At 32.7% G+C, this 25,915-nt stretch overlaps 1 protein-coding gene across 4 annotated transcripts in view; it reads right to left on the reverse strand.

Moving 5' to 3' along the window:
• Positions 1-25,915, reverse strand: part of USP9X (ubiquitin specific peptidase 9 X-linked) — a 247,134-nt gene that overhangs the window by 51,767 nt on the left and 169,452 nt on the right. For all 4 annotated transcript variants that reach the window (XM_031959411.1, XM_031959409.1, XM_031959412.1 and 1 more), the window contains exons 22-29: positions 22,324-22,454; positions 21,829-22,107; positions 20,426-20,551; positions 19,805-19,930; positions 14,215-14,381; positions 3,933-4,041; positions 3,351-3,497; positions 2,186-2,332 (exon numbers count right to left, since the gene is read on the reverse strand). In XM_031959411.1, coding sequence (XP_031815271.1) covers positions 2,186-2,332; positions 3,351-3,497; positions 3,933-4,041; positions 14,215-14,381; positions 19,805-19,930; positions 20,426-20,551; positions 21,829-22,107; positions 22,324-22,454 — 1,232 coding nt within the window. The remainder of the gene's footprint in view (positions 1-2,185; positions 2,333-3,350; positions 3,498-3,932; positions 4,042-14,214; positions 14,382-19,804; positions 19,931-20,425; positions 20,552-21,828; positions 22,108-22,323; positions 22,455-25,915) is intronic.

The raw sequence follows: 25,915 nt of genomic DNA on the forward strand, positions 1-25,915 counted from the left end.
GGGAGTCACCTTCTTGGAGAAGGATTGAACACATAGGAGATACTAATGTCAATAAGAGAAAGTATAAAGAGAGAAGATAACACAGTATTTTGGAAGTGAGAACAGTCAAAGGTGTCAAATGTGGAAAAGTCTGGAAGAAAGGTTTAAAGAAAGCTCACAGGATGTGGCTATTGAGAGCTCTAAGTTAACTTTGGAAAAAATATTTTCAATTGAATGATCAATTCAGTTCTGGTTGGAGGCCAGATTGCAAAGGATTTAAAAGAGAGTGAAAAGTACAAGAAGTAGAGACACAGAATTGGTTGGTTATGAGCCTTTGTGCTCAAAGAAGACCAAAATGACATCACTATATTAGTGTCAAGGTACAGTGTGCCCAACTGGCTGATCAGATGATCACAGATTATATCAGAGCTTCTTAAAATTTTTCCTTCCACAATCCTTTTTCACCTAAGAAATTTTTACACAATCTTAGGCATATAAAAATCTACAAATAAAACATTTACTTATAATGAATCATTGATTTATTTTAAAACAATTCTTTAATATATATATATAATTTTACTATTTATTAAAGATGAAAGCATATTCACATATGAATGAAATGGATGTTTGTACATTTTTACATAAAGAATTACAATCTTGGAGGAATTTTGATACTTTTGCCAAATTTTTTATAACTCCCACATTCAATCATGAGATCCCACATGGGATTGTTATCCACACTTTAGGAAGCTTTGGCAAATCTCTTATTTCTTTTGAACTACTGAAATTCTGAGCAGAATATAGATAACAGCAGAGAAGTAGATAGGATGAGACTGAATATTAGAAAGAGAGGCTAAACTATTAGAACAAATGAAAGGAGATGAGATCTAAGATATATGGAAAAAGTTGATTTTGGTGAGAAGAATAGAAGAAGAGTCAAGTCCTTCATCAGAGACTGGAGTAAAGAAATGAAGGGAAGATAAGAAAGTTTATGGTAAACAGTTTCTAATTTCTCAGCAGTATAAGAGGTCCTCAGCTGAGACAATGGGAATGGGTAGTAGTGATGGAAGAGATTTTGAGGCAAGAAGAAAAAGCCTAGAGCAGTCTGGAAGTGAAATGCTGTAGAGAATGAATTTGGAAGTAGTAAAATGAATCTGACCATTTATGATGAAAACACAAATCTGTAATGGACTAAGTCAAGAAAGATTAGAAAAAAGCTATTAGATTCGCCATTGCCATTGAATAACGGGACCAGGGACAGCTAGGTGGCACAGTGGATAGAGCACCAGCCCTGAAGTCAGGAGAACCTGAGTTCAAATCTGACCTCAGACACTTAAACACTTCCTAGCTGTATGACCCCAATTGCCTCAGGGGAAAAAAAAGAATAATGGGAACAGAAATAAAAAAAGTGAAGTGAATGGAAGTGAGAAAGTAGAAGCAAAGAATATCAATATAGGAAGATAACCAAAAAGAATAATAGGATTAAATAAGAATTTTTTTAAGGGTGAGGAGATCTATGCATTTTTTATGGTCTAAGAAGGAGAGGATTAAGAGAGATTAAAAATTAGACTTGGAAAGAGCTCATCAAGCACCAAAGTACAAGGAAGGAGATGGGATCAATTAAGATGTAAGTTGAGAGACTGACGTTGTCAAAGATAAAGGTTACTTCTTACTACGAGAAGATAGGGGAAGCTGAAAGGCTTAATTTGCGAGGAGTTGAGCTCATGAGAGGGAATTTGGAAGGAAGCAGGCATGTAAATGGACTTGAGAAAGTTTGGAATAGCAATATGGAGGAAGAGGAATTTTAATTAAAAAGGTGGGTGTCTATTAGTGATGCTGAGATTCACAATATGACTATCTATCTCTGTATATGGCCCACGTGGAGTGAATATGTAGATGCAGTCATGATGGAGTAAGGATATTTGAAAAGACCTTAATATATATATTTTTTATAAAGGAAGAAATTGGGGGCTAGAGATGTGAAGCTATTTGTCCAAGGTCAGAGCAATCCTCTGAAATAGGATTTGAACTAGAACTCTTTGATTTCAAGTCCAATGCCTTCTTTACTATACTTAATCCTAGGTCTGCACCAAAAAGCTTTCCCTCAAGAAACATGAAGTTAAGTAAGGCAATTTTATTAAATCATCCAACAGAATCCATGTTTTTCAATTAACAGGGTTAAACGACTCACAGAGATAGTACTTACTTTAATAAGATTAGCACCTCCCTTTTCACAACCAATATGGTATTTCTTTTCTGGAGTTTGAAAGGCCAATAACTCTTTTGTTACACCAAGGTGACCTTCCAAGATTGTTTCTTCCACCCCTGTTTCACCTGTTCTTTTAACTTCATCCTAAGACAAGAAAAGATATTAGATTTTAAATTTATATTTGCAATCAGTTTAAAAAAAAAGAAAAGAAAAAAAGCTGATGAAATAGTCTTTTAAGTACCACACCAATATTTACTAAACATTCAACCTGGAGAATGCACTGTAACTTTTACATACAATACAAATAACAATTCATGAGTACATATGCATATGGGTATTTAAAGATACATATTTGAGAAAAGGGAGGAAGTATTAAGTAATCTAAGTCATGATCACATTATTAATGTTGACTGACTGTACTTAAAAAACTCTGGAAGTATACTCCAAAATGTGCCCAGGACACATTTTTGTCCTCCTACCTTACCATTCTAATAATGCAAAATGACTATATAACATTTTGACTAAAAGTTTTATAGTTCTTTATAATTTTTTTTAATGGAATCAAATACAAAACAAAGAAAGACCGGAAAAGAAAAAGACAGAAAAGGAAAATTAAACCCAAAACCAAAACAAAACATTGTTATATGCACAACAGAACATCAGAGAAGTTTCACATTTCTTAATGAGACTGAATTTAGAAACAATATATGAATTTTGTATCTCAACTGAAAATTTTCAAGTGTCTGTTAAATGAACACTTGGGTAGAAACTGAAATATATAATCATAGATAAAGAAGACAAATTGTTCATAAAGAAGCTTCTGGTTAGTCATAATTATCCTTTCAAATTGAGAACAAATTAAAATTTTAAAATTTTTGCTTTGAATCTTAAAAATATTGGAGAAAAAAGGAACTAGGGTGTTTTAATAAAGTGACTATTTCTATGGATGAGCTAGCAGAATTTGCATGTATTTTACATACTAATAAGATGCCATGGCTTTTTTTTACCTATGATCCAAACAAAATATTGGATGCTTCTAAACAATGAGCTAGTTCTGGCAATGTATATGGTCAATCTTATCATCAATGTGGACTTCTAAACTGATTTAATAAAAATGGCCATTTATATCTTGTAACATGATAAATTATTCACTGCAACTTACCCTGATCCTTTTAAGCCAATCAATTTCATTATTTAGAAGAACTTCAGCATTGGGCACATTAATATTACTGTTGTAAGCATAATTTAGAAGATGCCTTAATAGAGTAAAATAATCTCCTGAATGTTTAGCTCTCTCTCTTGCTGTACTCTGAAACAAAAACCACAATGTATTAGTATGTGCAGGTGTGTCTACACACGCTCCCTCTCTCTTTCTCTCTCTCTCTCTCTCTCCCCCTCCCTCCCTCTCTCTCTCTCTCTCTCCCTCCTTAGTGTCCAAAACACTTTTTAAAAAAAGACTGAGGGCCACTCAACTGAAATAGATGGGAGTTCAAACTAACACTGCCTAAGTCAAATTCTGTTTGTTTACAAGGTTTCAAAATTGTAATTAAATAAAATTCTTACAAAAATTATAAAAGTTCATGTACAAAATTAAAAGTTGAATTTTATCTAAACCAAACCGTCAAAAAGTATGTACATAAGGAGAGGAAAAAAATCACCAATATTTTTGTTCTAAATATATTCAGCCTAATGTCATTAGTAGACACAATGTTAATAATTTTAATTAGAATATTTAATTTCTTACCCCTAAAACAGTAAATAATAACGTAATGAAGAAAAGTAGAGGTCTGTGTCCCATGCAACACCTAGTAGACATTAAAAAGAATTGCTCCTGTGCCATCTGCCGAACAGTTCTGAAAATGAAAATAATTAATGTATGAAGATTTTCAAACTTGTATTTGAAAAAGCATAAAATAGTAAAAAATGTTAACATAATTCTTTCACCAATTCCTTTTTCTTTCTTATGTTCAGATACTGAATATTATTTGAGTAGTAACAAAAGCAGTTAAGAGGTTCACCTCTGAAAATTATTTTTTAAATTTGGTTTTATAATATGAACATACTACAAAGACCCAATTCCATTCTCCCGAATGAACAGATGACTGTGTGCTTTCAGGACTCCTTTTAGAGAGCTACTTCAATATGGTGGAAAATATTTTCCTCCAAAGAAACCCACTTCTAAAAGGATTAGTGCATTAAATTTCTGAAAGCTCTCTTACTCTTTATAACTGATGATGAGAGACAGAATTGTATTGTTCATATCTTATTAAGTTTACAATTTAACGGGGGCAAAATGACATTAGTTTTCAAAAAAAAAAAAAAAAAAAAAAGCTGCACTGCAACAGGAATCAAAGTACCTTTGAACCAGAAGACTCTTTATTTAGTGAATCTTAACATTTAGAGTCTAACACAACTTCATTTTACAGATGACGAAACTGTTCCAATGAAGTTGTGACAAGCATGTATTAAGGCACAAAGCTAGTTTGTAAGCTAAAAGAGGAACAAAATAACAGCAACATTTCTATAGTGCTTGATAAGTTTACAAAGCACTTTACTTACAAAATCCAGTGATACAGATAATGAAGAACAAGACTCATAGCAGACTGACTAGATGCTAAAATGTTTGAGCATCTCTTCCTAATGTACTTGTATCCATTACATTTCAAACTTCACTTAATCTGTTAAAATATTCAGTCACTTTTCTTCTTTGATTTGCTGGTGACTAGCATACACGACAGCCTTTAATACCAGACCTGCTCAACTAAAGCTAAGAGGACAGGAGCTCTAACTGTTATCTCTCCTCTTCCAATGCAAGGTAGCATCTTCTTTACAATTTAAAGAGTCTTAGAAAGTTATCTAGATCAGTGGTTCTCAAAGTGTGGTTCAGAGAATCCTGGGGAATTTCTGAAATCCTTTTAGAAGATCTATAAATTCAAAATTTCTAATATAGTAAATATCTATAAATATAACCCCCCCCACACACACACACAAAAACCCTCTTTGAGCAGATCCTTAATAATTTTTAGTAAAATTAATGTAGTGAAAATAAAAGTTTGAGAACCACTAATCTAGATGGGGTACATGTTGAATAGTACAATATTACAAGTTAACATTATCTATGTGGTACTGCATTTAAAATTTTTATTTTTGTCAAAATATTCCCCAATTGCTGATCCCTAGAGTTGATACCACTGATTAGAGTCCAGGAGGTTAAGTGATTTGTTTGAGATCACATGGTTAGGGGCAGGGTTTTAACCTAGATTTTCTTATCTTCAGAGTTAGTCCACTATCCACCTCGTACAATATCTCTCATTCTAAGCCATTTCCTAATAATAACAACAGTTAGTATTTATAGCATTTTACAAAAATCTCATGTTACAACAACCCTACTAGTTAGGTACTTTGATTACTACTGTTTTACAAATGTATAAACTGAATTTGCTGAGAGAGAGGATCACTGTTTTGAGAGGATCACATAGCTACTGAGGCAGAATTCAATCTTAGGTCTTTTTTACTTCCAGAATTTAAATCCAAAGAGGTATTCATTGTGCCAACCAAGTTGTCTAATAAAGTAATTCAGACTGACAGAAAAAAAAGCATTAAGATAAAATAACCTAATGGAGAATTGATTTTTATTTCCATCATATGAATTCAATTTTCTTTTTTAAAGAATTATAAACAATTATATAACCATAAGGGTAAGAATTCCCTATGCTTCAAATTAAAAAAAAAAAAAGTAAGAAAAGGCTTAAGAATGCACTCAACTCTTCTTAGTAGTCAAGTGCAGTTGTGGTAATGTCTAAATTCACAATCATCCATTCGATCTCTTTCCCCTGACCATATGAAATATTTCCATGGTAAGGTTCCCTTGACTCAAAAACAACACTCTTGTTTCCTTGCTTTTTTTATTTATTTATCTATCTATCTATCTATTTATTTATTTATTTATGCTATCTAACAATAACAAATAATAATTTATGCTATGTAACAATAACGAGTCGGACCTCAATATCAAACTTTACAATTAGGGTCCTTGTAAAAATGTGATATATTATAGATAAACATTTAGGTTTCACTTTTTATAAAGTGAGAGAAAAAGAACATTTTTTTAAAAATCAGATTTAAACACATATTCTAATTTTTTCTTTAAATACTTTGGAATGCCTAAAAATACTTTTAATTTTAAAGAAATTATAGTACAATGTTTAATATCTTGCCAAAGTTTAAGAAACATAAGATGACTTAAAATCTATAAGATGAGATTTGGGGCAAATCATTTTTTAATGAAGAAAAAATAAATTAGATGGAAGAAAGTCTATTTTCTAGTGTAAAAACAGTTTAGCAATAAGGGCTCATTTCAAAAAGTGATGAACCTGTAGAAAGATAAGCTGTCTTCTAGCAACTAGGTGGAAGAACTGTAATTTCAGTTGGTGGAACTAAGGGCAACAAACAGTTATAGCCTGTGAATCTCTACCCAGTGAAATAATGCATTTTTTTTTTTTCAGGCTAATTTGAGATACTTGCAGCCTTCCTCGAGTAGTGTTCCCTGATTCATAATAATTTAGACAATATAAGAAAAAACTCCCCACTGGCAACTAATTATGTAATTCTTCCTCGAATATTCCCGGACTATTCTGTCTGCAGCTTTTCTTTGTATTTTTTTCTATGTATTTGTTCTATACAAGTTGCAATCCAATTGCTCTTAAGCTCAAAAGAAGGGATTGTCATTTTTTTCATATGTGAATCTGTGGTACCTTGCATAAGAAGGGACTTAAAAAAAATAAAACTATATATTTGGTTGTATTCAATAGCTAGACTGAACAGATTATGTCTGCCTACATAACTTCCCCTTTTAAAAAATGACATTTTTTACATTTAAGTTTCATATCAATTTGTACCTTATTGTGGTATATGGTCTAAAGCCATCTTCAGGCAAAGAGTAGTTCCCCGAAAGATCTTGTTAGAAGTCCTTTTCCCATTATCTTTAGTTGTTTGGTTTAATACTGTGACTGTGTTTGTTCCTTCCTGGATCTTTCTTGTCTCGTCTGTTCCACTGATCTAGTTTCTTCTTTTGTAATGAGCAATGAATATAGTTTTGATAACTGATACGTTTTCAAATTTTGTAAAACTAGTCCTCTCTCATTCCTATTTTTTCTCTTGAAAATTAATACCTTTTGCTAACTTCAAATAAATATTACTATTTTGTCTACTTTGTTAATATACCTCTTGGTAGAGACCACATATGGAAATCTTTATTGTCACTATTTCCAGTGAATACATTTCCTATTATTTAAATCTTCCTTTCTTTCACAGGATCATAGACTTAAGACTGAAAGGGATCTTGGATGTAAAAAAGATCTTTTTTGGTTTTGGTACTCATATAACAACTTAGACATGCAATGTTTTAAAGGTTTATGAAATGCTTTCTTTACAAAATCCTTTAAACTAGTTAAAAATAAAAAGTGATTAGTGGTGCTATTCTGCAATCTAACAAGTGAACTTTTATTCATCTCATGGAAATTACCCAACAATGTTTTCCTTTTAAATTAGGCTTCAAATGGATTAATATGACTAGGAGAGGAGTAATAATAGCATATTACTACGTAATAAGCAGTTTAGTTACTTTATTTACTAGTAGCTAACTAGTTTTTAAAAGACCCAGATATAAATTTTAAAGAATACTGTTTCAGTAATTTCTCATAAATAATCAATCAAACCATGTACTGATACAAATATTTTACAAAAATAGTAAGACATAAAAACTGAGATGCCAATCTCATTCACAAGAAAATGTCATACAAATGTTGGAAAGGATGTAGGAAATATGAGACATAAATGTACTGGTAGCGAAGTTGTCAATTGATTCAACTATTCTGTAGAACAATTTGGAAGTATGCCAAAAAGGTTATAAAACCATGCCTATACTCTTTGTGACCTTTCAGTAATATGTCTGTATCTTAAAAAAAAATAAAAATAAAAAAGGAAAAGGACCAATATGTGTAAAATATTTATAGAAGTCCCCCCCCGCCCCCCCGGGAGCAAAGAAGTGGAAATTGAGGGAATGCCCTATCAATTAGAGAATGGCTGAACAAATTGTAGCAAGCAATTATTATGGAATACTATTGTGCTATAAGAAAGGATGAGCAGGATGCTCTCAGAAAAACCTGGATCAGTTTTCTATGAACTTATGGAAAGTGAAACATACTATGTGCAAACAGTGACATTATAAGATGATCAGCTGTGACTGACATAATTATTCTCAGCAATACAATGACACAAGACAACACTGAAGGACTAATGATGAAAAATGCTATCCATATTCAGAGAAAGAAATGATAGTGACCTAATACAAACTGAAGCTTATTTTTTCTTGTTTTCTTAATTTTTCTTAAGGGTTTTTTTTTTTTTGGCCTAAATTTTCTTCTACTATTATGAAAATATTTTGTGTGACTACACATGTATAACCTATACTGAACTGTTTGCATTCACAATAAGGGTGGAGAGGTGAGTAGAGGAGAGAATCTGAAACTTAAAATTTTTAAAGGTGATGTTAAAAATTGTTTTTACATATTTGTCATGAACTTAAGAAATATTTTTAAAATTTTCTTTGAGAGAATTGCTTGATTTTCAAAAGGTAACTCATGTGAATAAAGAAAGAAATTATCTTTCCATGAGAAAAAAATACTCAGGAGAAGCAGCATACTATTTAAAGTAGGAAGTAAATGTTGATCTCCACAACTTTTAATGTGAGAATCTTTTTGCATTTGTTTGAAGATAAGGTTAAGGAACTCACAGCATGAATTCATTCCAATCTCCATGGAAGAAATAAGAAAGCACTACCCTATGCAATGTTGGAATTTAAGAAATAAAAGGAAACCTACACATTAGTGAGACAAAAAGTCTATGAAGAATATTTTAATTCACTGTACAATACAGGAAGTTAGTTCATGAGTGATGCTTAATTCAGAATACCAAAATTTCCTAAAAGTCAGATTAGGAGACCTGTACCTTCTTCCATACCTTTTGTATAAGTCTAACATTTGCTACTAATTCTGCTAAAGATCTGTTACTAAATTTAGCATATCTCTCTAAGGATACAATCATAAATCACCATCAAATGAAACACCATAAATGAGAATTCCTGAAGCCTCAAGGAACAAGAGATAGTAGAAGATCTGATATTAAAAGTATAGGTGATCTGTTAATTAACAACTCAGTATATTACACTGATAAATCAGAGGTTAAGGAAAGACAAATTTGCTTTAGATAAAAGCACTGGGGGAAGAAAGGGTCACTGGAATTGAGTGAGATGCTCTGCCTTGCACTTTTGGAAGATCGCTTGAGAGTAGGGGCTATCTGATTTTTATTTCTGTATCTTCAAAATTTATGACACACAGTAGAAACTTAATAAAAACTTACTGATTATAGACTGATGGGGAAGCTCAGCACTCAATATTTTCTTAGTACATTATTCCTGTTATGGCTTAGTTTTTCCTCCTTTTCAATTATCAACTCTACAGTTAGCCAGTTTAGTTCAATATTATATGCCATTCTCAAATGTCATACCTCTTTGTTCTACTGACATTTGTGTCAAGACAAACTATAATCCCATATCATTACTCTTGTAATCTTTTTCTCATAGAATGGATCTACAGGAAGTCATGCAATCAGCTTGAGCTGGTTATAAATTCATGTGATGAAAATTCAAGTGGGTCCTAAATGCATCAAGGCAATTCTTTTATTTCTCCTTAATTGATACATTCTCATAAAGAAGCTGCTTCTCTCCTTCAAATACCAAAATCTTAAAAGATGCTATTGACACACTGCCACTGCATTCTCATCTTCTATAATTCTACTTCCATTTTACCATTTAATTGAAACTTCTTTGAAAATCAGCAGTTCATTTGCTCCTTCATTTATTTATTTGCTAGATCCAAGAATTTTTTCTTTCTTATCCTTCTTGACTGGTTTCCTACAGATTTATATCACCTCATCATCCCTAGTCCTTCGTGGCTGCAAATGAGCTGGTAAATAAAAGGGCCAGAAGAATTATGGACAGCAGTTCACGATGTTATACAGAAGGCAGGAATTAAAAAAATACATTCTGAAGAGTAAGAAAGCAAAATGACTGTCTGATAAGGCTTTCCAAAATAGGTAAGAAAAGGACAATGAAAGGGAAAGATATATACCTAATTGAATGTAGAATTCCAAATAAGTAGCAAAGAGTGAAACTTTTTCTTAAACGAGCAGTGCAAAGAATAGAAAGCAAAAAATGGGAAAGACAGGAGATCTCTTCAAGAAAATAGAGATTTCAAAGAAAAGTTTCATTCAAATCTAACAATAGCAAGGATTTAACAGAAGCAGAAGAGATTAAGAAGACATGGCAAGAATACACAGAAGAATTTGTATAATTACATAATAAGAAAAATCTTAACATCAATGATAAGCAGACAGATATGGTTACTGATCTAGACGGACATACTGGAGAATGGAGTCAAATGGAATTTAGGAAGCACTGCTAACAAAAGTCTAATAAAGATAATGAAATTTTAGCTAGACTATTTAAAATCCTAAAAAATGATACTGTTAAGGTGCTGTTCTCAAAATGCCCGCAAATTTGGAAAACTAAACAGTAGTCACTGCAATGGAAATGATAGTTTATGTTCCAATCCTAAATAAGGGCAATGCTAAAGAATATTCAAATTACTGAACAATTGTGCTCATTTCACACACCAGCAAGATTATGCTTAAGATTCTGTAAGCTAGGCTTCAGTAGTAACTGAACAAAGAATTACCAGAAGAGGGGCAGCTAGGTGGCATCGTGGATAGAGGACCAGCCCTGAAGTCAGGAGGACCAAGTTCAAATCTGGCCTCAGATACTTAATAAGTTTTGGCTGTGTGACCCTGGGCAAGTCACTTATCCCCAATTGCCTCAGGAAAAAAAAGAAAGAAAGAAAGAAAGAAAGAGATACCAGAAGAGCAGGCTATTCCCCCACCACCAAAGAGGCAGAGTGAGATCACACTGCCAACATTTGCTGGATTATAGAGAAAGGGAGTTCCAGAAAAATATCTACTTCCTCTTCACTGACTACACTAAAGCCTTTGACTATGTGCATCACAGCAAAAAGCAGCAAGCCCTCATAGGGATGGCTTCCCGAGGAAGGTATATGTGGACCAAGACACAATAGTGAGAACCAAACATGGAACAACTGATAAAAACTAAAATCTTGGCAACTGCTCTAATCACTTTAAAGAGAAGGAAGGAAAACAATGCCAGATTTTATATTCTTGAGCTCAAAAGTTCCTTGCAAATAGCAAGTGCAGCCATGAAATTAAAAATCACTCGTCCCTTGGAAGGAAAGCTATGGCAGATTTGGAAAGGATACGATCACCTTGCTTATAAAGGTCTATATAGTCAAAAGTATGATTTTTCCAGTAGCAATTTGTGGTTTTGAAAATTAGAATATGAGAAAAACTGACTGCTGTGGAACTGATGCTTTTGAACATGGTAAAGATTTCAAATCAGTCAAAACATGAAAAAAGTTAATTCAGACTATTCACCTGAAGGTCAAATACTGAAGCTGAAGCTTAAATAATTTTGGCCATATACTGAGAAAACAGGATTCAGTAGGAAAGACTAATTCTAGGAAAGCTTGAATGCAAGAGGATGGCAGAAGATTAGATAGATAGTGACATGGAAACAATGCATATGAACAGGACAGACTTTTAAGTAATATTAGAGAATAGAAGAAAATGGTGTGCTGTGGTGCATGAAGAGTGTGAGTTAGACACAACAAGACACGAATCGGAACACTCCAACTTCTGGCCAAAAGACTGTTTTTGTTTTGCTTTTTTTGGTTGGTTGGTTTTTGGTGATTTTCTTCCCGTGGTGATCTCATCCGCTTACATGGATTTAGCATGGGTCAGGTGACTCATCAATCATCTTCTTGAAAACTCTTCTAGAATTTTAAATCTTAAAACTCAAACAATTTCTACTTCTATCTTTAAATCAAATTATTATCTAAACTTTCTATTTTTAAAGGCTGTCTATGATCAGTGCCTATTGCCTTTCTTTTCATGTTTAGTTCTTTGAGGCTTGACATCTGACCTCATTATTCAACCAAAACTGCTTTCTTTAAAGATACTACTGATCACTTAGATGCCAAATCTGATAGTATTTTCACAGTCCTCATCTTTTTATACTTCTCTGGGGCCTCTGGCACTATTGTTAACACATTCTTCTCTCCTGTTTTCCATGTCATTCTGTCCACATTCTCTTTCTTGTATGACTGGCTCCTTCAGTCTCTTTTGTTAGATCTTCACGAAGGTTATAATCAGTAACTCAAGAGTGTCCCCAGGGCACTGTCCTGGACTTTCTTCACCTTATATGCTATTTTCACTTAGTTATTTTGTTAAATCAAATCATTTTAGTGATCATTTTTATATATTTACTTGTACAGCCAGTCTCATTCTCTCTCTCCCAACCTCCAGTCTTGAATTTCCAATTACCTGACAGACATCTCAAACTGAACATTCTGTATAAACATCTAAAATTGAACAGTGTCCAAACTAAACTTACTTTCTTGTCCTCCAAAACCTTTTCCTTTTGTACTTCCTTATTACTGAGACAAGGATATCAACATTCTTATAGTCACACAGGTTTGTACCTCATGTGTTTTGTTTGACTCTTTCCTTTTTACCTACCAAATATCCAGATGACTGAAACAGTATGTTATCTTTATAACATTGCTTTACTATTCCCCTTTCTCTCCTTTGAGATGATCACCACTCTACTATAGGACCTCTATTTCAGGCCGTAAATCTTTCTAACAACCTACTGATAAATCTCCCTGCTTCAAGTCTGTTTTCATTCCAAGCTGCTTAGTAGTCAAACTGATTTTTTCAAAAGCACAGATCCAAATATAATCATCCTTTCATAATCTGACCTCATCTTTTCCCCAGTTTTTTTTCCCCTCTCACAGTCAGTAATCCAACAACATCAGCTTCCTTTCTTCTTATAGAGGACACTACATGTCCAGATTGGACATTTTCACTGGCTGTTCCCCATGCTTGGAATACTTTCCATCTTCATTTTATCATCTTATTTCCATACCCTACTTCAAGTATCACCTAGAATCCCATCTTCTGAAAGAAATCATTCCCAATCCTCCTTAATATTAGTGCCTTCTCTCAGACCTACTGTCAATTTAATATCTATTTATATCCATATCTGTCTAGCTATCTAGTATGTATGTAGTTATTTGCATGTTGCCTTTTCTATTAAACTGAATGCCTTAAAAGAAAAGCTGTCTTTTGCCTTTCTTCCTATCTTCAGGATTTAGCACAATGTCAGCACTTAATGCTAGTTGAGTAACTGGTTAGTTTATTTCTCTATAAAAAATAAAGCTATTATATGAAATCTGATTAGAATAATGTTAACTAGATTCACAATGAGAGCACCAAAAGTGAGAAAATATGGAAATAGATGAATAATGTTAACTAGATATAGGGGAATAGAATTTAAATTGCTAAAACAACATTTAATCAGGACAGGGCAGGGGGGTGGGGGGTGGGGTGGGTTGTTCTACTACTTTTATCTCTACTTTTTTCTATTTTCATGTAAGAAACACAGAAGTATATAGACAGATAAAAATCAAAGCTTTATAGTTACTACCAAATATTTAAACATATACTTAGGGTAGTATCAAATTTTAAAGCTATTACTCACAGCAATTCCAGTACAAATAATCCTTTTAAGTAGTGATACTGAATGATGAAATAATGCAAAATTCACATATTGAACATTCTAGATTTCAAGGTTTATACTGTATCCAGTAATAATGGGAAATTTTTGTTAAGGATTAAAATTAATTTAGATTTGCTTAAGTATAAGCAAAGAAAACTTCAGTTAAACACACTTAAGGTAGTTCTCGTGGACAAAATTTTCACTATCACCTCAATCATTCTTAATTTGCCATAAATGAGAACCAATAACATGTATGTTTTAATTATTTAAAAATACTTACTTGCTATGACAATGTAAGAGCAAGTCAATAATAAAAGTCTGCCATGCTTTTTCTTTACTAAGTGCATCTAAGGCTGTTGGAATCAAAGCAAAGCATAGTGTCATCACTTCCAATGCTTCACAACAAACATGTTCATCTTCCATGTCTGGTTCATTCCCTGCATTTGTCTGTAAAATTACAAACAAGAAATTATGTGGAGATACAGTTAGAAAATTAAATGATTTTTAGCTGTATACTGAGAATTAAAATATTTACTTACCAAAACAAATATACCTTCCCTTCCCAAAAAAACCTTTTTTTGTGATTACCTTTACTTGCACTGAATAACATTCTATACAATTCAACTTAAAGTGCCTGCTTACATGGCAAGTGCTAAGCTAGAGTAAAAGACAGATACAAACATGAATTAAAATTATTTTGGTTCCTTTTCTAAATAGTATTTAAATTTCAAAATATTACAGAGATCATCACTAACAGTTCAATCAATACCAAATCAATTCCATATACATATACTAAGTTCTCACTATTTGCAAGGGATTATGCTAGAAATAAAAAGGAAAAATAAACTTTCTGTTAAGGAGTTTATCATCTAGTAGTAGAATACATACAAAATTTTGGTCATAACTCAACAATCATTTAAGTACCTCCTACATACAGACTTAGAGGGGTCAAAGAGAACAGGAAGAAAAATTGAAGCGGGCTAGATCACTTTGGGGAAAGGCTGGATCTTAGAACAAAGAGAAGAATTTTAACACCCAGAAATATGGAGAGAATTCATTTCAAGAATGAGAGGCAATGAAATTTGTAAATGTAAAGATATGAGAGAGAAAAATGATTGAATAGTTCAGTTTAGATAATATATATATGTGTATATATGTGTGTGTGTGTGTGTGTATATATATATATATATATATAAAATATATATTTTTCTTGTCATAGAATTTTATTTTATGAATCTGTACAAGGTTAAGGGGATGTTAAAAAGCATTCCACGTGGGGGGCGGGGGGAGGAGGAAATACAAATATCTTGCACAAATAGCTTACAAAGCTGTTGGCAAACTTCTCCCAGTAGTATATTGTGTTTTATTTTGAGATCAAAGACTCCATGATTCAATAATACTAACCTCCTTGCTGTTAGTTTGTTTTTTAAATTAATTTATTCATTCATTCATTTTTTTTTAATTGAAGCTTTTCAAAACATGAAAACTGACCCTTACAAAACTTTGTGTTCCAATCCCCCATCCCCACCTCTCTTCCCTAGATGGCAAGTAATCCAATATATGTTAAACATAATAAAAATATGTGTAAAGTTTGGATAAAATATAAAAGGACAGAAAAGTGGGATGTATTCAGGTTTAAGAGGGTCTTAACTACCAATTAAGGAGTTTATATTTTATAGGCAATATGGAATCACTTAAAGTCTAACCAATAATCCAAGGTTACCATATTATGGTAACATAAAGATTCATTTTGTCATTTTGTAGAATAATTAAAAAGAAACAATAAAATAAACTTCAGTCTTGCTCAGCTATAGTTGGGTGCCTTTAAAGAATTTATAGTTTGTTTATGGGAAAATATTACTCAAAAGTTATCGTTTATATAACTCTTTCATTTTTGGGGGGGGGAAACCATGTCACAACTATTCATACAGGAGCTATAACTCCACCTAAGTATATACCTATGCTCATAGCTTCTGAGCTGCTTACTCTAATTAGTTATCAAAATGCCAATACAATCATTGGAAAATAACGGTCACATTCACTGACAAGTACCTAAACAAAAAGACTCAAGGATTCATCACTGGTAAAGAGTGGATTTTGTAGTCTTTATGGATACCAGAACATAAAATTTCAGGTAGGTTCTATCAAGCTGTAAAGGTTACAAGGATGATAATAGAAAAAAAAGTATGCCTGCTTCTCATTAGAAAGATAGGTTTCTTATGCATGAAATTTTTGGCCATGGCAAACATTAAAAAACCAAAAAACACTAAGTGGTCCTAAATCAAGATCATTATCTAGGTTCCATCAAAATGACAAGCTATTAGAGGAAATGAATCACATAAATATTCCTGCTATAAATGAAAACAAGACAAAAGTAAACTGCAGCAGAAAGAATGATGGTTTTCTTTGGAAAGATAAATGAAAAAGTTGATCAGACTTGTTTTGCTGTGTGACCAAAAGCAACAGAAAACACCATTTGAAGAAATACTTGATTTCAATTTGGTTCTTTCTATTTAGACCAACTTAGTATTCAATGACTAATGCCAAAAAAAAAAAAAAAAAAAAAAAAAAAAGGACGAAAATGGTGGGGAAAAAAATGCTGTGAAATAGAATCCAGGGCTAAGAAACCACAAGATCAAATATCTGTAGACAAGATATAAATCATACAATTATGGATCAAAAATACGTTAAGAGAGTTGGAGAAAGAGTAGACATAGTGAGCTCCAAACAGCCACACACACAAACAGAAACTTTTTTTTATCTTAAAAGACATTAAAAAGCCAGTCAACCAGCATTTATTAAGTACCCACTATGTAGTAGGTACTAAGAGCTAAGTGTACAAAGAAAGGCAAAAGGCAGTCTCTGTCCTTAAGGAGCTCATAGTTTAATAGGATAGACCATTTGCAAATAACTATATAAAATTAATATACAGGATACATTGGAGATAACCAACAGAGAAAAGCCTCTAGCACTGAGGGGAATCTGGAAATGATTCTTGAAGAATTTGGGTTTTTGCCTGAAATCTGAAAGAATTCAAAGATACTGGGAGGCAGAGATGAGAAAGAATAAAATTTTAAGCATGTGGACACTCAATTAAAATGAAGAATTAGAAGATGGAGTACCTTAACCAAGTAAACCAGTATTACTTTATCAGAGAGTTACATACAGATGACTAAGTTATAAAAAGACTAGAAAGGTAGGAGAGAGACAAGTTGGATTTTGAGGTCCAAACAAGGTTTTATATTTCATACTGAAAGTCACAGGGAATCACTGGAGGTCACTGAATAGGGAAGTAACAAGGTCATGCATTTTAAATGATTTTTTTGGTCCTTTTTGAACCATGCGTCTATATTAATATATATTATCAACTACTTAAATGAGAGATCAAAATCAAGACAAAATTGAAAAATAAAAAGAAACAAAATGTAAAAAACAAAATCACTAATAAGATGATCTATTTATATAAGCTCTTGATGCCTAAAAATAGGAAGTGGACAAAACGACAACAAATTAGGGCCGTTTCTAACGGAGTTTAACTATGAAAAATGGATCTCCACAACATGGAAGCAAAACAAAACAAAACAACAACAAAAAACCACCACAGAAACCTAGAAACTACATTTGTCAGATGCCGGGTTTCTTTGTCATGCAAGAAAAAATGGTCCTAAAGGCCAAGACCAATTTAAAAAGTAATACACATGAAAGAAAATGTAGTAAGATATGGAAGAAGACTGTATAGATTATGACTATTTTGGTTTTAGGTATAAATGAAAAGCAAAAGAAATAACAAATTTGTAGAAAACTTAGCAAGGATTTAAGCCAAATTAAGCCAGTTCATGCCAACTTCATTTATTGATGAAACTGAAAATTATAAAAAAAATCTGTTGAGATTTATAAAACAAAATATTCCTCATCAATGACAGCAGAACCACTATATCTAGACTCTTAATATTACAATCCCAGATGTATCTTTCTTACATAAACGCCACTAATTAAACTGACAGAAAAAAACTTGACTAACCATACATATAACATTATGTGCTACATACGTATAATGTTTGTGTTAGAAATAATAACTGAGGGAATCAAGACATTAATTCAAGATAACAGGAAAAAAAATAGGATACCCAATACTTGGGGAAGAGAAGAAACACTGACAATACTTTCTGACTCTATCAGAGAGGTCCTATTAAGACTGCATTACTTTCAACTCTTGCACAAAACCTTCCCTGCCAGCAGGATCAAAAGAAATGGGTAGAATGAGTGACTGAAGTTTAAAATCTATAGTCCTTGCCTGGCAACTATACCTCTTTGAGATGGTAGACATTAAAATTAATTTGTTACCCATTACACCATCGTTATGGCTAACAAATTACTATTACATTTTTATTATCTCTATTCCTCTATAATTCAAGCACCAGTTCCTAATGGAAAGAGAAAAATCAAAGAGAATAGGTATTTATATAGTACCTGTCAGGCTCACTCTCTTATTTATTTTTATTCAATCCCACTTGAACCCTGCTTGTTCATGTTTTCTACTGTGAATGGAATTTCTATCATTTCCTAAAATTACTGTTCTACACTATTCAAACCAGGGTAACTGTTATATATTAACTACAGATCATTCTACCACACTTATCTACTTTCATGTTGTTAACTCTTGCTTTTAAACATTCTTCAATATATACATGGATGCCTCTTCAAGCACCCTTAACTTCTCAATTTCTCAACCTCTTCCTTTATTCTACCACTGTCACAAGCAGAGAGGTCACTCTCTGGGTCTTATCATTAATCACAAGAAGTATAGACACTTGTTCAAAAAATGACATTCCTCTATTTGATATCTAAGCTTCTACCATTCTATCTCTTCCTTTGTCTTATTCTTCCTACCTTTATTCTTCATACTCACTGTGACCATCCATCCATCCAACCTTCCCTCCCTCCCTCAGTACTTTCTTATGGTATATTATTCTGCTCTCATTTAATTTTCTTCTTCGCCCATTCTTGATCCGATCTATGGTGAATCAATTCAACTTCATATATTCAAATTTTCTCAAATGCCTTGATCGACTTGTTCTATCACTAACCAAACTTATTCTCACAATACTTTTCTGTTCTTCATGTACTTCTAAATGAAGTCATTGGATACACTGCTTTTTCAATTTGTACATACATTTCTCCAAGCTCTTAACCTTTTGCAATCTGATCTCACCCGTTATTTAATCTCATTTCTCAATGGAAACTGCTTGCTCTAAAGTACCAAGAAACTCTAAATGATCAAATCTGATATTGTTTTCTTATACTTATCCCTTTTTGATGATGCACTAGATACTATGGACCAACCACCAAGCTAGTACATAGCAGGTTTTGAAGAAATTCCTGAACATTTTAAAAGAGTGATTTATTAGATAGAGTTTTCATCTCTACAAAATCTTTATGAGAACAAGCTATATGTCACTAAGGCCATTTTCACTCAAGGTGAAGGAAAGAGCGAAATTTTTTTGTTGTTAACAATCTTCTCCAGCCACACAGTTGTATGAAAAGCATGAAAAATCTTAAGATCGCATTTGTATAATGTGAACTAACTAAAAACAAATACACCCATTTTATTTGGGAGAATACCACCTTAAAAGTTCCCCTCCAAAAAGGAGTCCTTCATAATAGGGTCCTGGAAATCATTATACTAAGAACTATGGTCAACATATGATAATCAAATATGCAATTAATCTATCAACAGTAACCGGTCATTTAAAATTACAGAAATGCTGAAAAAAAAAAAAAAAAAAACCCAAAAAACAAAAACAAAAAAACCTATATCCTAAAAAAGCAATTTTTTTTTATTTTAAATAAATACATTTGTTTAATCTTACCTTCTCATAAATTTTACTAATATCATCATTTGAACTAAACACCAGTTGTACTGACCCACACCCTGATGCCCAGACAATTTTTTGTACAGCTCGAATGACACAAATATCAGGGATATATTTTGATGCCTGTAAAAAAACAGAAAAAACAGTAAAATAATTTACAAGGTTATCAAAGTGGAATCACTGGAATAAATCCATTTTCTTTTAATAGAATACATAATTGCAAAGCACAGAGGAACTTAATGCTTCTATATATTCCCTTGTGGCACTTTATATTATCCTAATAACTCCTCATATATTTAGAATAGAAAAAAAAATAGTTTAATGAAAAAAATCTGCAAAGCCTGCTTGCTATAGGAACAGTATGAAACGTTACCAACAATATTCAAAGCAGTAGTTTATCATTCTACTGTACTTAAAGAAGAAACAAAAGAAAAAAAGCAAAATCAGAATTTGGAGAAATTCAACCAAAAGATTTAGTAAATGCTTTAGTTTTCTAGAGTCAGTATACAAAAGAAAAATAATAGAAAATTAAAGAAAATTACTTGGCTACTTTCTTCCCCCCCAATAAAACTATTTCCTTAAACCAGAAACTAAATGCTCTTTAAGGCTAATACTAACCTCATCAGATATCTGCTGGGCAAGGCGAATTGCCACATTTCTAAGCATACATTCAGATGTTGGATTAGGAATGTTCTGAAGGGCATTCTGTAGCACCACTGCTTGATCATGAGTAGCCTGATTTATCTGTTGAGGGGAAAAAAATGTCACACAAAATGAAAACCTGAAGCACATCTATGGAAAAAAGTTTCGGGAGTCAGACTTACAATTGAAATTGACAAATAAAAAGTTACTGTATATTCAAGACATTTAAAAGATTTTTAATTTCCTTTGTATATATAGCTAATATTGTAAAATCTTCTATATTTGATAGAAAAACTTTAAGAGTTGCTATAACCAAAAACTAATCTGCAGCAAAACTTTAAATATAGCTTGACTGGTCCCTGGATAAGAGACACAAAATCTATTACCAGACCTCCTATTCAAAGCCTTTCCAGAGCTTGCCAGAGCTTATATATCCCTGGCATGAGCCAGATGAACATACACAAGTCTTTAAAACTCAGAGAGGTAACATGGTATAATAAAAAGTGCACTGGTTCTGGAGTCAAAGATCTTGGATTCAAATTACAGCTATTCTCTACCTAAATGACCTTGGGAAAGACTGGGCTGAACTAGATGACTTGTTGACCCTATCCTATGAGGGTAACCTCCATACTATTAAGATCTATTGGATCATGACATTTATCAGAGGAAACTGCCATATTTATATTTTTTTTCCCCTCAAGATTTTTGAATAATAATTCTTCGGGAAAACAAAAAATGAGAAAAGTTTAATACTTTTTCCTATATACATTATAAATTCATCCAGCAACATTGATGATGAGATCATATCAGTAAAGAATAACCTGCCAGTTCTCTCTAAAGAAGCTCAGAAAGTACAATGCAAAAGAGGATTGGTTGGCTTAGTGGGTGGAAAACAGTGGGAAGGGAGAGAAGGGAACAGATTGAAGACAGAAATTTTATGGAGTCAATCTTTTGGATGTCTAGAAGATTTTTGGAGAAATATCCCAGAATGAGAACAACAAAACGTGGGATTAGAATGAATCAAAAGTAGAGATGTACCTTAAGGAGTTTAGTTGGTAGAACCAACCTTTCTTAGGATGAACAATACCAGCATTGGTCTGGTTCAAGGCATGTATCACATTTTAAGCAGTGGTTATTTTAAGCAGTGGAAAAACTTCACTGTTTGTCTTAGATCTCAAATCAGTACAAGAATCATATAATGGTTTTCAATCTGGGCCAAAAGTATTTTAAAGCTAGATAAAACCTGGCAGAACAATGGTTACATGTAAAAAAACTTTAAAAAAAAAAATCTTTATGAGTAAATTTTGAATTATTTGTATGGTAAGTAAGTTAAGGAAAATAGTGCAATTTATTGTTATTTTATTAATTTTTCTTTTTACCGGTGACATGGGATTTGTGCCTTCTGCAACTGGTTGACAAGCTTCTGCCACAGCTCGAACATGGCCATAGCCAACGGCAGTCAGCAATAATTTGGCGATTTTAAGAGCATTAAGGTAGGCACCCCTTCGAGTTTCCATATCTGCATTTGGCAGGAAGTTATTTCTAGTTAGCATGCTCAGGACAAGAGGCAAGCCACCACTTTTTAAGAAATTATATTGAAAATCACTGGCATCTTCACCCAGAGGTGCATTGGCAGGCATCAACAAGGCATAAACTACCTGAAAAGGAAAAAGCATATACATATATAATATATACATATATACATATCTATATCTATATATAGTCAGGAGCCAAGTGCTAAAATATCTTTACTAATCTCTTCAATTGTCTGATTTTTTTACAAACAGGTTTTCATTACTAATTTACTAAATAACACTATCATACAAAAGAAAGAAAAAAAAAGTTAAGAAGAAAAGAAGAAAACTATTACAAACCTCTGTTAGATATAGCACTTGTGAGGCAGAGGGACCAAAGAAAAGTGAGTCAAGAGATGGACTGAGGCTGCTTTCTCCAAGTTTTGCATGATCTAAGCAAATAGCTCTTAGTTTTTCAACTGTAGTATTATCTGAAAATTTAAAAAGTTAAGTATTATGAATAATTTAAATATTTAGCATCAAATTATAAGATTAAAAATCATGACTCAAACTACTAAATTCAAAATTTACTGGTCAAAATATCTGGATTGGTAAAGAATTATGTCTGACAAGCAACTTTGCCATGGTGGATAAAATGTTAGACTTAGAGCCAAGAAACCTCAATGCTGCTGGTCAAGTCACTTAAGTTCCCTCAGCTTTAGTTTCTATTATCTGTAAAATGGGGATAATAATGCCTACCTCACAGAGTTATGGTAAGAATCAAATACAATATTTATAAAGAACAATGCAAATACAAAAATAAGATAGAAACATTACTGTTTTTCTCTAGGTATCCATGTGATTGTAACAAAGCCCCAAAACAAAACAAAACAAAACAAAACCACACCACAAGTTTTCCAAACTTACTGAAGATATTAGTAACACAAGGATTCTCAATCTTCTAACTATAATTTTCAGGTACCATCTCCATTCTCCCTGCTACCCCATCTATGTCCTTGCTTTTCCATCCTTAACGAATAAAAATAAAGTAGTTCCTCCTCAAAAAAAAAAAGACAAGGTTGGGGGTTTCTGTCTGAAAGCAACATAGTTCAAATACCCACATAATAATAACTAGCCAACAACAAAGATTATTCAACATTTAACAAGCAATATAAATATTTCTGTACTGTTGCTACTACACTCACATTATAAACCATGTTCTCTATTACATAGCAGTCAAAATAAAGTGCAAACCACTTATTACACTGAAAGAAAAAAAATACAAGTTTGTACATAGCTACTGAGATAGATAACTAGAGAGCTACTGTGTCAATAGAACTATCCTCAGGAAAAAAAAAAAAAAAATCACAAATTTTTCTGCAATTGCTATTCTAAATCATTTCCTTGAGCTTATTTCTACTTTCTAACCAAGAGAACAATCTAGGCTACAGAAAACATTCTAGACTACTCCAGCCAGATGACAGTTTTTATATTATTTATCTATGCAGTAAGAAAAAAAAAAAAAAAGGGGGGGGGGGAGTTCAAAGTGAACTATCCAAGAAGTTTCATTTTATGCTTTCTAAAAAACTTGTAAAGCAGAAAATCAAAGTATAACACACTATTTAAACATCATTCTATATAACAATCTAAGTTGCCACCAATATGGTACATTTACATAAACTTTTCTTAACACAAGTAATATAAGCATTAAACTGTGGCTTGTAAGTTAGCAAAGGCGTCAAACATTGTGGTTTCTCAATAATTAACTGGTAGCATTAAAATTAAATTTGCAAACAAAGTTCCAAGTTATGGCAACATCATGGCTACAGTCAAAAGAAAATATTAGTTTTTTTGATACTGGTGAATAAAACATAAAGTAAGTGGTAATGAAAATGATCATTCATCATTCTTTCATTTCTTCTATGAACTCTCACTAGATTTCTTTAAACACCTTCTACAGACTATAGGTTTAACCATAGGCAGATAAATCTTAATTATATATATATGTACACACACACACACACACAGCCCCAATCTATATGCCAGGCTTTAGTTCCAGAGCACCAAATGCGTATATTTTTTCCAAACAATGTCCCAGATATATATTAAACTAAATATGGCTAAAGCAGAACTTATATTTTTAAACTCTTAAGCCTTCTTCTCTTCCAAACTTCCCAAATTCTGTACTTGCATCATTCCAGCAACACATATTTGTGATTTCGATACTTTCTTCAATTCCTCACTCCATATACTAATCAGTTTCCAAATCTCATTATTTCTAAATTTCACATTTCTTGCATTCAAACACTTGTCTCTATTCACAGTTAACACATTACTTCAGATTCCCATCACTTCAGACTAATTACAAAGAATCCTTGAAATGGTCTTTCTGCCTCTAGTCGAACTACTCCAGTCTATTCTACTACATACTGCTGCCAAAATAATGTCGCATGACGAAGTCCCTCCCCTAGTCAATCAACTCAGTGGCTCCTTATTGCCAACAGGATCAAATATAAACTCCTCTTGTTTAGTTTTTAAAATCCTACATTAATTCTTGCCATTACACATTACATATCCTCTTGAATTAAAATATAAGTAACATAAGAACATATAACATACACTTTAAAATGCAGAAAAAGGCTGTCCAGTGAAAAGAACATAAGCTCTTCAGAAAAGTTTCAAAAGCCATATTTTCTGTCTCAATCACTATCTGAAACCACTTTTAGTAATGTGCTATTAGAATAGAAAAAATGTATAATGTGTAAATAAGATATATTTTCACTCTAGAGGGGAAAATTCAAAGGGAAGAAACTAAAAAGAATAAGGAAAAAATTACTTTTCTGATTAGGAAAAACACAATAAGGGTTTTAGTATTCAGCAACAAGCTTTGTCCCTAGATAGGGACATGAAGCACAATGTAGATTGAAAGCAGGGAAGATGAAAAGACAAACTAAGAGGAGGTTCAAAAAATTCAGAAACCAAAAAATTTTTCAAGAAAGAACATCATATGGGGCAGCTAGGTGGCACAGTGGATAGAGTACCAGCCCTGAAGTCAGGAGGACCCGAGTTCAAATGTGACCTCAGACACTTAACACTTCCTAGCTGTATGACCCTAGGCAAGTCACTTTACCCCAAATGCCGAGAGAGAGAGAGAGAGAGAGAGAATGAATAATAAGAATTTCAAGAAGAAAGAGAGAACATCATAATGAAAAAGAGAAGTATCATGCTGTCATGGGAAACTGGTTTCTTGGGTTTGTAAAAAAAAAAAAAAATAAAAAACTACAAATATAAGGGTTAAAACATAACCCAGTTGATCTTTTTTGATAAAAATTTAGAGCAGGGGTGCTCAAACTAAAGCCGTGGGCCAGATGTGGCAGCTGAGGACGATTATCCCCCTCACCCAGGGCTATGAAGTTTCTTTATTTAAAGGCCCACAAAACAAAGTTTTTGTTTTTACTATAGTCTGGCCCTCCAACAGTCTGAGGGACAGTGAACTGGCCCCCTATTTAAAAAGTTTGAGGACCCCTGGTTTAGAGTTTCCTCTGTAAAGTCTCAAAGACATAAATTAACATCTGGTCAGATATTTCATTGCTCACACTCCTCCAGAGTACACAGAAAATGGGTCCACTTACCATTTGAGGAAGCTAAAAAGCCTAATAAAGACTTATCATGTAGATACATGTAGAGCTTTACTGTTACCTCCAGGAATTATAAAAGTGAAATACTAAAGCATATTACAGGAAACATTTATTTGTATTATATTGAGGCAGCTAGGTGAATTAATAGATGAAGTATATGACTTGAAATCAAGAAGGTTTGAGTCTCAAGACATTAGGTGCACGACCTTGGATACTTAACAAAAGTTAAATATCTTAACCTGACTTCCTCAGTTGCCTCATCTCAAAAGGATAACAACAGCACCTATCTCTCAGAATTGTTGTGAGGATTAAAT

This window comes from Sarcophilus harrisii, chromosome 3 (genome assembly GCF_902635505.1).
Source record: "Sarcophilus harrisii chromosome 3, mSarHar1.11, whole genome shotgun sequence".
Lineage (NCBI taxonomy): Eukaryota > Metazoa > Chordata > Mammalia > Dasyuromorphia > Dasyuridae > Sarcophilus > Sarcophilus harrisii.